The sequence below is a fragment of the Clarias gariepinus genome, chromosome 5, assembly GCF_024256425.1.
Source record: "Clarias gariepinus isolate MV-2021 ecotype Netherlands chromosome 5, CGAR_prim_01v2, whole genome shotgun sequence".
NCBI classification, from domain to species: domain Eukaryota; kingdom Metazoa; phylum Chordata; class Actinopteri; order Siluriformes; family Clariidae; genus Clarias; species Clarias gariepinus.
Window position 1 is genome coordinate 34,960,072 of NC_071104.1, and position 13,150 is coordinate 34,973,221.

General features: G+C 38.3%; 1 protein-coding gene across 1 annotated transcript in view; it reads left to right on the forward strand.

Moving 5' to 3' along the window:
- ttn.2 (titin, tandem duplicate 2) overlaps window positions 1-13,150 on the forward strand; it is a 178,002-nt gene that overhangs the window by 120,994 nt on the left and 43,858 nt on the right. Inside the window, exons 174-195 of the mRNA XM_053495993.1 lie at window positions 42-2,996; window positions 3,210-3,545; window positions 3,651-3,935; window positions 4,137-4,436; window positions 4,535-4,837; window positions 5,010-5,285; window positions 5,406-5,705; window positions 6,129-6,431; window positions 6,516-6,815; window positions 6,911-7,198; window positions 8,098-8,400; window positions 8,489-8,791; window positions 8,886-9,191; window positions 9,295-9,582; window positions 9,709-9,999; window positions 10,110-10,397; window positions 10,526-11,113; window positions 11,216-11,320; window positions 11,408-11,605; window positions 11,687-11,983; window positions 12,088-12,675; window positions 12,759-13,061. Coding sequence (XP_053351968.1) covers window positions 42-2,996; window positions 3,210-3,545; window positions 3,651-3,935; window positions 4,137-4,436; window positions 4,535-4,837; window positions 5,010-5,285; window positions 5,406-5,705; window positions 6,129-6,431; window positions 6,516-6,815; window positions 6,911-7,198; window positions 8,098-8,400; window positions 8,489-8,791; window positions 8,886-9,191; window positions 9,295-9,582; window positions 9,709-9,999; window positions 10,110-10,397; window positions 10,526-11,113; window positions 11,216-11,320; window positions 11,408-11,605; window positions 11,687-11,983; window positions 12,088-12,675; window positions 12,759-13,061 — 9,504 coding nt within the window. The remainder of the gene's footprint in view (window positions 1-41; window positions 2,997-3,209; window positions 3,546-3,650; window positions 3,936-4,136; window positions 4,437-4,534; window positions 4,838-5,009; window positions 5,286-5,405; window positions 5,706-6,128; window positions 6,432-6,515; window positions 6,816-6,910; window positions 7,199-8,097; window positions 8,401-8,488; window positions 8,792-8,885; window positions 9,192-9,294; window positions 9,583-9,708; window positions 10,000-10,109; window positions 10,398-10,525; window positions 11,114-11,215; window positions 11,321-11,407; window positions 11,606-11,686; window positions 11,984-12,087; window positions 12,676-12,758; window positions 13,062-13,150) is intronic.

Consider the following 13,150-nt stretch of genomic DNA (forward strand, 5'->3'; position numbering starts at 1 on the left):
TTTTACACTTCTGAAAAATGTTGTTTTTTTTCTCTCTGCAGTGCCACCAATTGTTGAGGTTGATGCAAAACTAATTGATGGAATTATTGTCAAGGCAGGAAGCACTATCAGACTACCTGCAATCATGAGAGGCATTCCAGTTCCAACTGCAAAATGGGCCATTGATGGTGAAGAAATTAAAAGTGGAGGAAATACCAAGATTGACACAGACAATTTTTCAACTGTTCTGAGCATTGCTGAATGCACAAGAAATCATACAGGAAACTATATTCTCACAGTATCTAATCCTGCAGGAAGTAAGACTCTTTCACTGAATGTCACAGTACTTGATGTTCCAGCTGCACCCATAGGGCCAGTTAACATTCTTGAAGTAACTCCAGATTCCATGGTCATTGAGTGGCGTCCTCCCAAAGATGATGGTGGAAGTCCTGTCATGAATTATATTGTTGAAAAGAAGGAATCTAATAAAGAAACCTGGGGAGGTGTTAGCTCTGGCAGTACAGCAACACGGCTTAAGATTTCTCGTTTACAGAGTGGTGTTGAATATGTTATAAGAATTCGTGCAGAAAACAAAATGGGAATTGGTGCACCACTTGAAAGTGCACCGACTGTGGCAAAGCACCAGTTTGAGGCCCCTGGCCATCCTGGAAAACCTGTTGCATCTGACATTTCTGAGGATGCACTTACTCTTGGTTGGACAATGCCATTGTATGATGGTGGCAGTCCTATTACTGGTTACATTATTGAGCGTAGGCATAAAGGAGGAAAATGGATTCGAGTAAATAAGATACCATGCAAAGACCTCAGATTTAGAGTGCTTGGACTTTTTGAGGGTAATGAATATGAGTTTAGAGTATTTGCTGAAAATAGTGCTGGATTTAGCGGACCATCACCTATCTCAGACCCAGCCAAACCCTGCAGGCCAATTACAGTTCCTGGACCTCCAGTCAATCCTAAAGTTAAAGATTATAGTTGCACTTATGCTGACTTAGTCTGGATAAAGCCTACAAGGGATGGAGGTAGCCCAATCCTGGGATATGTTGTTGAATGGCAAAAAGCTGGTGGTGAATGGGATAAAGTCAATACAGATGATTTAATTAAACAATGTGCATATAGAGTCAAGGGACTAATTGAAGGCACAGAATACAGGTTCCGTATTCGAGCTGTCAACATTATTGGAGATGGAGAGACAAGAGAAATCCCAGAATCAGTTATTGCTCAAGATATTCTCATTCCTCCAGAGATTGAGATGGATGTCACATGTCGTACACATGTGACTGTGCGTGTAGGACACAATATTAATATTACTGGGTATGTGAAGGCAAGACCAGATCCTAAGGTTATTTGGACCAGAGGAGAAACCGTTTTGGAAAAAGATAAACGTACTACTCTCACAAATAACTTTCCTGTAGTACATATGCGAATCAAGGAAGCAACCAGAAAAGATCATGGAAAGTATGTACTTAAGGCTGTGAATGATGTTGGAGAAGCCTCAGCTACCATCATTGTAACTGTACTGGACAGACCTGGACCCTGTAGGAATCTTAAATTGACATATGTGACCAAAAATTCTTGCATGGTAAACTGGGATGCTCCCGAAGACAATGGAGGGACTGAGATTACAAACTACATTGTTGAGTGTCGGGAGCCAAGCAGCACAACTTGGTCAATGATCTCTGCTGACTGCACCAACCGCAAAGTAAAAGCGAAACTCCTGGAAAATCATGAATATTTCTTCCGTGTATCTGCAGAGAACAAGTGTGGCCCTGGACAAGCAACAGAAACCAAGGTACCTATACTTGCGATTGATCCACTTCAGAAACCTGGTGAACCAGAGAATTTCCATGTAGCTGATATTGGCAAGAACTATGTTTTCCTGAGATGGCGAAGACCAGATTACGATGGTGGCAGTCCTAATTTAGGCTACATTTTGGAAAAGAAGCCAAAGGATGCTGAGAAGTGGGAAAGCTTACATGATGCCATAATCAAAGACACATTCTTCATGGCAGACAAATGTACTGAGAACCAAACATATCAATTTAGAGTCCAGGCAACAAATGATGGTGGAAAAAGCAACTGGGTGAAGACATCTGATGTTCTTGTTAAAGAAGACATTCAAAAACCAGTTCTTGACCTCAAATTTGCTGGTACAATAGTGGTAAAAGCTGGTGAATCAGTCAGGCTTGAGGCAGCCCTCAGAGGAAAGCCACAACCTGAGGTAAAATGGGTGAAGGACAAGGCTACAGAAGATAACCCAAGAATCAGCATTGACACTGGATCAGATTATTCAAAATTCCTTATGACTAAAGCCAAGCGATCTGACACTGGAAAATATGTAATCACTGCCACAAATTCGGCTGGAAGTTTCACTGCATATGCAAGTATAAGTGTTTTGGACATACCAGGACCTGTCAGAGATGTCAGGGTCACTGGTGTATCCACAGACAAATGCAAAGTTGTGTGGGATCCTCCAGAGGATGATGGTGGTTGTGAAGTTGATAGCTATATTCTAGAAAAGTGTGAAACTAGAAGAATGGTTTGGTCTACTTATTCTGATAACTTAGTCACTAACTATTGTAATGTGACTCGCCTTGTGGAAGGTAATGAGTACATATTTAGGGTCAGAGCTGAAAACAAAATGGGAACAGGTCCTCCGATGGAGAGCAAGCCTGTTATTGCCAAAACACAGTACAGCAGACCTGGGCCACCTGATCCACCAGAAGTCACCAAAATTGGCAAGGATGAGATGACTGTAATATGGGCTCCTCCTGCAAATGATGGTGGAAAATCCATAACCGGCTACATTCTAGAAAGAAAGGAGAAACGTGCTGTACGATGGGTACCAGTTACAAAAAGTCCCATCTCTGAGAGACGCATGAAAGTAACCAACTTGATTCCTAATCATGAATATCAATATCGTGTTAAAGCTGAAAATGAGGTTGGATTGGGAGAACCAAGCAAACCCTCGAGACCAACTGCTGCTAAGGATCCAATTGGTATATATTTATTTTTATTTTACAAGTATAGTACTGTATATGTGACTTTTTGTCATTCTTAAAGAGCTAATATATATATATATATATATATATATATATATATATATATATATATATAAATAATTTTATTATTTTTTATATTATTTTATATTATTGTTATTTTATATATTTATATATATATATATATATATTTTTTTTTTTTTACTATTTCAGAGCCTCCTGGTCCTCCTGGCGGTCTGAAAGTGGTGGACAGTACAAAGACTTCAATTACACTTGGGTGGTTCAAGCCGGTGTATGACGGTGGTGCTCCAATCATTGGATATTTGGTTGAAATGAGAGAAAAGATTGAAATGGAAGGAGATGAAGAGCGAAATCCAGAAGAAGGCTGGTTAAAATGCAATACTAGTGGGCAGCTTGTTCTCACTGAATTCACAATGCTCAATTTGGATGAGAGGAAGCAATATGAATTCCGTGTGTTTGCACAAAATCAAGTTGGAATTGGTCGCCCAGCAAAACTTAAAGATGCTGTGACACCAAAAGAGATTCATGGTAGGACATATATCTACCTCAATTTATGTGAACACTATATATGCATTATACCATTACACCTAAATTACTTTATTTTTTAAATTAAATTTATTTATTGTCCTGCAGAAATGCCAGAGATTGATCTTGATGCCAGCTTGAGAAAGGGACTCAGTGTAAGGGCAGGCTGTCCCATCAGACTATTTGCTACAATCAGAGGAAGACCATCACCCAAAGTGACCTGGAAACGCATTGGTATCGACAATGTTGTCCGGAGAGGTCATGTGGACCAAATTGATACAATGACTTTCCTTGTTATTCCTGAGAGCACACGTGAAGACTCTGGAAGATACTCGCTGACACTTTCAAATGCTTCAGGAGAAAAAGCTGTTTTTGTCCGTGTTAAGGTCTTGGGTATGTTAAATAACACTTAATATTTAGTATATAGTTAAAAGTAAGTGAAGAATTTATACATAAACTGTTATGTATTGATAAATAACTGAAATATTCATTATAAAATTAAAGAACAAAATAGAGGATAAATAATTTTTTTAAGAAGAAGAAAAAGAAATAATTGGTTCTAACAATATCACAATAACATAATATTGTAAACAGATACTCCTGGACCTGTTGGTGATCTGGAAGCAACCAATGTAACAAAGACATCTTGCCAACTCTCCTGGTCACCTCCAGAAAATGATGGTGGCAGTCCTATCCTCAACTACATTGTTGAGAAGCGTGAAGTAGATAGGAAGACATGGACGAATTGCACCAATGACTTAAAGAAAACAAGCTTTAAAATCACAAACCTAACACCAGGAACCGAATACTACTTCAGGGTCATGGCAGTCAACAAATATGGTATTGGGGTGCCAAAAGACTCACCAAAATCATATTTAGCTGTAGATCCCATGAGTAAGTTATATACTACAAAATATATGGATAAAGACAGATAGTTCCTATTGGTATAATAATGCATGTAATTAATTATGTTTACTAACTTTTACTTAAAGGTGAACCAGATCCACCCAAAAAAATGGATGTCTTGGAGATTTCAAGGAACACTGCAACACTTGGATGGTTAAAACCATTGAGAGATGGGGGATCTAAGATTAATGGATACATAGTTGATTATCAGGTGGCAGGTCAACCTGAGGACAAATGGACATCATACTCAGTTGTTAAAGACTTAAGCATTGTTGTTGTTGGTCTAAAAGAAAACACAAAGTACAAATTCAGGGTTGCTGCAAGAAACGCTATAGGATGCAGTTTGCCAAGAGAGGCTGAAGGGATTTTTGAAGTCAAAGAGCAGCTGAGTAAGTATATTTCAAATATATTTTATACAAACAGCATGCAGGCATTCATTTATACATACAGACACAGAGAGAGATACTGTATATATAAATTCATAAATGTTGCATTATACATAAACATTATTTTGTCCAATTAACATTTATATATTAATACATTTTTGTATTTCTGTTTCAGTGCCACCGAAGATTATCATGCCTGATGTAGTCACAGCAAAGGCAGGAACAAAACTGAAAGTTGAAGCATTTGTATCTGGTAAACCTGTTCCAGTCACTACGTGGAAAAGAGGAAGTGATGATGTGGTCACTTCTGATCGTCTTTTTGTGCAAAAAACAATGTGTTCATCCATACTGATGATTAAGGATGCTTCAAGGAAGGACAGCGGTTATTACAGTCTTAGCGCTGAAAACAACATTTCTAAGGTCAACCAAATCCTTAGAATTATTATCATGGGTAAGTTACTAGTAGAAAACAACAATGCCATTGTTAATGATATTACAATACCATTATAAATGTCTTGTCCTGCCTAAAAGTTATTCACTTGTTATGCTTAATAATTCTTTTTTTCTTTAGATATTCCTGGTCCCCCAGAGGGTCCCCTGGAAATCCTTGAGAGGGACATTGATGCCTGTACGCTTGCATGGAACTCGCCAACTGAGGATGGGGGAAGCAACATTACTAATTATATTGTTGAAAAATGTGACGTGAGCAGAGGTGACTGGGTCCCTGCTGTAGCCTCCTGTACCAAGACCAGTTGTCGAGTAGTAAAACTTACCCCTGGCAAGGAATACGGTTTCCGAGTGCGTGCTGAAAATCGCTTTGGAATTTCAGAGCCCATCTACTCTGAAAAAATAATTGCCAGATATCCATTTGGTAGGTCTTTTATTATAATAATAAAAAAAAAATTAATTAAAAAATGCTTTCAACTAAGAAATATTTTGTCTTTTAGCTCTAACTTTTAGGGAAGTCCACTTGAGGTAGATGTATACAGTAGCTGCATTTGGGTGTGGACCAAACCAACTTCCATTAGAGCATGATTTAACACTGATACAACCTGTAGGAAATAAACTAAACATGATGTATATTATAGGCTGTTGGCAGGCATCTTTAGAGAGATGTAATACATATGCTAAGGTGTACTGCACATCTAGGCCAAAAAACACACACTTTTTTTACTTAATTAGATAAAAAAAAATTACATAAGCTGTCAAGAAAAAAAACATATATTTTATGGGATTCATTAATTAATACAGGTCCGATTTATTTGAAAATGTAATTTACAATGTGTTATTTCAGATCCACCCAGTGAACCAAGAAACTGCTGTGTCAATAAAATCAACAAGGACTTTGTTGTTTTGTCTTGGGAGATACCAGTGAATGATGGTGGTAGTCCTATTATAGGATATGTGATTGAACGTAAAGAGAAAAACAGCCTACTATGGGTCAGGGCAAATGAGACACTTGTTCGTCCAACTGAATACTCTTGCTATGGCCTTATTGACGGACTAGAATACATATTCAGAGTATCTGCTGTGAATAAGGCAGGACAAAGCAAACCAAGCAAACCTACTGACATCATTACAGCAAGGACCCCAGTTGGTATGTGTTAAAGAAGATATTTAATAAAAACATTCTCTTGTATTAATATTTAATTTAATATTTTATTAATTTTCTTTTTTACAGACCCACCTGGAAAACCAGAGGTTCTTGACATAACAAAAAATTCAGTTTCACTTGTTTGGAACCGCCCAAAACATGATGGTGGTAGCAAACTTATTGGTTATTTTGTTGAGTCTTTGAAACTTCCTGGTGATAAGTGGATACGAATGAATGCAAGCAGTCAAAATGTGCCAAAAGAGGAATACACTGTCACTGGACTTGAAGAGGGAGCGCAATACAGGTTCAGAATTATTGCAAAGACAGCAATTAACATCAGTGACCCTTCAGAAGAGTCTGATGAAGTTACAGTCATTGCAGAGCATGGTAACTCAAGTTTCACTTAAATTATTTAGATTTAATAATTCTAGATGCTATATTAATATTTAAATTGTGGTTTTCTTTTCTGTTTCACGTATTAGTTCCACCCAGGGTTGAAATAAGTCTTGAAATGAAGAACCTTATCACTGTCAAAGCTGGAGCAAATGTTTGCCTTTATGCTGAGGTCTTTGGAAAACCATTACCAAAAGTTACATGGAAGAGAGGTGGTGTACAATTGTCACCTGCTGATGGCATTAAGATGTCTCAGAAGAGACACATCTTCCTCTTAGAGCTGTTCTCTGTGACAAGAAAGGAGTCTGGAGAGTATACTATTGTTGCTGAGAACCCTAGTGGCACTAAGTCTGGCAACATAAAGCTGAAAGTCCTGGGTAAGTAGTCATCAGTTATGCATTAGTTATGTATATAGCCCATTTACACCTTATAACACACACACACACACACACACTGATCAGCCACAACACCGGCAGGTGAATTAGTCAAAAGTTTGTGCATACCTTCTACAAAATATTTTTGCTTAGTGATTAAGTTTCTTCATACTAGAACAATACTGGAGATTTCAATGAAATTTGATGTGAAATTAGGTAATGTTTGTTGTTATACACAAAGTTTAGCAACACCTTGTGTGCAAACAGTATAATCAAGTATATAAAACCCATTAAGCACCGTGATAAAACTGGCTTTCATGAAGACCATCCCAAAAAAGCAAGACCAAAACTTACCTGTACAGCAGAGAATAAGCTCATTTACAGTTACGAGCTTTAGAAATCATCAATTAAAAGCACCTCAGATTTAGAGCAAAAGTAGCAGACACATCTTCCTGGTAGCCCAAATGACATTTACATTTAGGCATTTGGCAGACACTCTTATCCAAAGCGACTTACATTTTTATCTCATTATACATCTGAGCAGTTGAGGGTTAAGGGCCTTGCTCAAGGGCCCAACAGCGGCAACTTGGTGGTTGTGGGGTTTGAACCTGGGATCTTCCGAACCGTAGTCCAATGCCTTAACCACTGAGCTACCCCTGGCATCTCAACATCAACTGGTCAAAGAAGATTATTACATATGTTGAATGCCATCAGCATTGTTTTACAGTAAAAATCTGAATTAGTGGTATATATACATTATCAGATATACATTACCAGTCAAATGTGACGAAACATTTTACTGGTATATATGATATAGTGTAATAGTGTGATTTATATTTAGTGTCGATATAATCAGCAGTTTCCAGTGGAATTTAAATTTTATTCTCTTCTTGATTTTACAGATAAACCTGGTCCTCCAGCATCAGTAAAGATCAGCCAGGTCTTTGCTGATCGGATCAAGCTGCAGTGGGAGCCACCACTTTCTGATGGTGGTGCTGAAATAACCAACTACATTGTGGATAAACGTGAAACAAGCAGAGCTAACTGGGCTCAGGTTACTTCCAACATTAATGGCCAGATTACAAACTGCTCAGTAGAGAAACTGATTGAGGGTCATGAATATGAGTTCCGTGTCAGTGCTGAAAACAAGTATGGTGTTGGTGACCCAATTGTCACTTCCTCTGTGGTTGCTAAAAATCCATATGGTAAGTATCTAAAATTTTTTGTTACCCTAAATAATCACAGTGTAAATGTATTAGACATCCATTTTTTTTTTCTTCAAAAAAAAAACAGATGTCCCTGGACCCTGTGACCCACCTGTTATTACTAATATTACCAAAGACCACATGACTGTGAGCTGGAAGGTTCCTGCTAATGATGGCAAATCACCAATCCTTGGATACATGGTGGAAAAACGTGAAATTCAAGAACTCACTTGGTCTAAAATTAACAGAAAACCTGTAATTGATAGAACCATTAAAGCAGGAGGTCTCACTGAGGGTTCAGAGTATGAATTCAGAGTTACTGCTCTTAATAAGGCCGGTCTTGGCAAGCCAAGTGATCCATCTCAAGCTGCTCTTGCATTGGATCCACTATGTAAGTATTTTTTGCAACCTATTTTTCCCTTAAATTAGATTTTATATTGTTTCGAGACACTTTAATTAACCTTAATTAAACTATATTACTATAGACCCTCCAGGGCCACCTGCTTTCCCCAAGGTTGTCGACTCTACACACAGCTCAGTGAGTCTATCCTGGACCAAGCCTGCCTATGATGGAGGATGTGAAATTTTGGGCTACCTGGTTGAGGTCAAAAGGGCAGATTCAGAGGAATGGTTAAAGTGCAATATGCCAAAAAATCTTCAGAACACAAAGTTCCTTGTCAGTGGGCTCCTTGACAAAACAGAGTATCAATTCCGTGTGACTGCAGTAAATAAGATTGGATTTAGTGAACCAAGTGAAGTTCCTGGGAAACATATGGCACAAGACATTTTAAGTATGTAAAATGCCTGTTTTGTGTGATAATTAAGTATTCTATATTTATATTCTTGTGAGTATATATATATATATATATATTTTTTTTTTTTTTTTTTGTGCAGTTGCTCCTGAGGCAGACCTTGATGCAGACCTTAGAAAGGCTCTTGTACTACGTGCTGGAGTCACCTTGAGACTCTATGTGCCAATTAGAGGCCGACCTGCACCAAAGGTGACCTGGAGCAAGGTCAATGCCAATCTGAAGGAGAGGCAAGGTCTTATGATCAACACAACTGAATGGGATACTTTTGTATACTGTGAAAATATTGACAGATATGATGCTGGAAAATATGTTTTAACACTTGAAAACAGCAGTGGATCCAAATCCTATACCATCGTTCTCAAAGTCTTAGGTATTACTTTAAAGATTTATTTTTTTTGTCATATCATTTTAACTTAAAAATAGCTTTGTCATACATAAAATATTTGCTATATAAGTTATAAAGTTCACTTTATACTATGTATTCAATCATATCTAGATACACCTGGACCACCACTTAACCTGCTTGTAAAAGAAACATCAAGAAATCATGCATGGATCACTTGGCATCCTCCATTAATTGATGGTGGAAGTCCAGTGAAAAGCTATGTTGTGGAAAAACGTCTGGCAGAACGAAAAGCATGGACCTGTGTGGCCCCTGAGTGCTCCAAAACATCTTTCAGAATTACTAACCTTGAAGCTGGAAAAGCTTACTGTTTCAGAGTATCAGCTGAAAATGTATATGGCATTGGTGAAGGCTGTGAGACACCTGGACCAGTTAAAGCCTCAGGTTGGAGTTAATGCAATTTTATACTTAATTGATCTTATTTAATAATGTAATGTAATTATGTAAAATAAATTGACACAATAAAATCAAACCCTTATAATGTTCTACTGCAGAACAACCGGGACCAGTTACAGACTTCAAACCTTCACTGGTCACCAAGAATGCTTGCACTCTTGTTTGGAAGAAGCCCATCAGTGATGGTGGAAGCCATATTGTTGCATATGCACTAGAAATCAGCGAAGGTGAAGACAAATGGAAACAGCTTATGAAGGCCAAACACCTTCAGTACACAGTACCTGACTTACAAGAAGGAAAAGAATACGCTTTTAGAGTTAAGGCTTTCAATGAGTCTGCTGAAGGACCCACCACTGAACTGACTCTGGTGGCTAAGGATCAAATTGGTATGTGTTTTAGCATATTTATCATATTATACAACACAAACCACTTTTATTATTTTAAACAACATTGTTGGTATTGGGACAACATTTTCCAATATATTTTTATTTATATTTGAACATTTATTTTGCAGTTCCACCAGACTGTGACCTTAAGGGCTTGCCAGACTCTTGCCATGTGGCAAAGGAGGGAACCACGGTCCGCCTCACTATCCCAATTTCTGGCATTCCTGCTCCAACAGTCATGTGGAAGAAGGGTGATGTTGCTTTGGGTGATAGTGGAAGAGTCTCTTTCGATGCCACCGCAGCAAACACAACCTTGCTGATCCGTGACTGTCAAAGAACTGATGCTAAGAAGTACTGCCTCTTTTTGAAAAACAGTGCAGGAACCAAGGAGTGCAACATAGACATCAAGGTAGTTGGAAAACCTGGCATTTGCACAGCGCCTATCAAATTTGATGAAATTACAGCTGATGGAATAACTTTGGAATGGGAACCACCCAAGGATGACGGTGGATCAGAAATTTCCAACTACATCGTAGAGAAGAGGCATTCCACAAGTAACAAGTGGGTCACTGTTGCTTCAGCCATTCAGAAAAACACCATGAGAGTCACTAGACTCCATGATGGAGCAGAGTACCTATTCAGAGTATGTGCCGAAAATAAATATGGTGTTGGAGACTTCCTGAGATCCGATCCAGTGGTGGCTAAGCATCCATTCAGTAAGTATTAATAAGTATTTTAAAATCTTCACACAAAGTGTTGCAGGTAGGTGAGAAACAGTATGTACAAAATTCTGTTAATTTATGTTTCTTTTTTAAAAGATGCACCAGAGGCTCCAAATCCACCACAAGTCTTGGCTATACGCCATGAGTCTGCTATTGTGTCATGGTCAGATCCAAAGGATACTGGAGGCTCTCCTATTACAGGTTTTTTTTTTTTCTTCAAATGTGTTTATTGTATGTCTGTTCTTTATTATGTATAAATATTCACTATGTTTTATATTTTGATTTTAGGATACCATGTGGAATTCAAAGACAGGAACAGTTTATTATGGAAGAGAGCCAGCAAGACACCTCTAAGGGTGAAGGAGTGTAGAGTGACTGGTTTAGTTGAGGGTCTAGAGTATGAATTTAGAGTTATGGCTATAAATGTGGCCGGGCTAGGAAAACCAAGCAAACCAACAGAAGCCTTCGTTGCTCTTGATCCAATTGGTAATTTTTTTTGTCCTTTTTTTCAATGTAATAACACATAATTATTTAATTATACAGTACATCTAATTACCTGTTTTGTAGATCCTCCTGGCAAACCTGATGTAATAAGCATTACAAGGAATAGTGTGACACTCATTTGGACTGCGCCTAAATACGATGGAGGTCACAGACTGACTGGCTATATCGTTGAAAAACTAGAGCATCCAGGAAAGGTCTGGACAAAGGCCAACCATGTCAATATCCAGAGTTGTGCTTTCACTGTCACAGATTTGCAAGAAGGCTGCATGTATGATTTTAGAATCAGGGCAAAGAATGCAGCTGGTGCCATTAGTGCTCCCTCAGAGCAAACTGACACCCTTGTCTGCAAAGATGAATATGGTAGGTTTTAACTGAGTTTGATTTATAGAACTTATACATGATTAATAAAAGTAATAGAATATGTTGAAACCCAAAACCTATACTAGCATCTTACCTTTTTACAGAGCCACCAACTATTACAATTGACCCTGAAATGAAGGACGGTGTCACTGTCAGGGCTGGAGAAACAATTGTGATTTCTGCATCAAGTATCCTTGGCAAACCGCCACCTACAGCGGTGTGGTCTAAGGACGGAAGAGAATTCAAGCAATCAGATGTTGTCCAGATAACCAGCACTCCCACAACTTCAACTTTATCAATTAAATATGCCAGCATAAAGAACACTGGAGAGTATACAATTACTGCCAGCAACCCATTTGGTATAAAGGAAGAAAAAGTAAAAGTAAAAGTCCTAGATGTCCCTGGTCCACCTGGTCCTATTGAGGCCAGCAGTGTTTCTGCTGAAAAATGCACACTGACATGGTTACCACCAGAAGAGGATGGAGGCAGTGCTATTAAATCATATATCCTTGAAAAGAGAGAAACCAGCCGCCTACTTTGGACAAACCTTGCTGAAAATATAATGGATTGCCGCTTTGTGGCCTGCAAGTTGATTAAAGGCAATGAATATATCTTCCGTGTTTCAGCAGTCAATCAATATGGCACAGGTGATGCTACCCAGTCTGGTCCAGTCAAAATGGTTGACAGCTATGGTAAGTTTGTTTTTATATACTGTATGTTTCTTTCATTTTGATAATAGCCTGGAATATAACATATATAATGTTATTTTTATCAGGACCCCCTGGACCACCATCAAAACCAGAAATTGATACTGTCAGCAGAACCGCTGTAACTATCTCCTGGAAAAGACCAGTTGTGGATGGTGGATGTGATATTAAAGGGTATAGTGTTGAGAGAAAGGAGAGGAGAGGTATGACATGGGTTAGAGCTTCAAAGAAGTCCATCTCTGATCTACGTTACAAAGTGTCAGGCCTTCTGGAAGGAGTTGAGTACGAGTTCCGTGTAACCGCTGAGAACAAAGCTGGGTTTGGAAAACCCAGTGAGCCATCTCAACCAGTGCTGACAAAGGACATTACATGTAAGAATATATATAATTTCTATAATTTTTTATAAACATCTTGTAGTTTCAAATATGTTTCATGGTTTAATGTACTTTTCTCATATTCA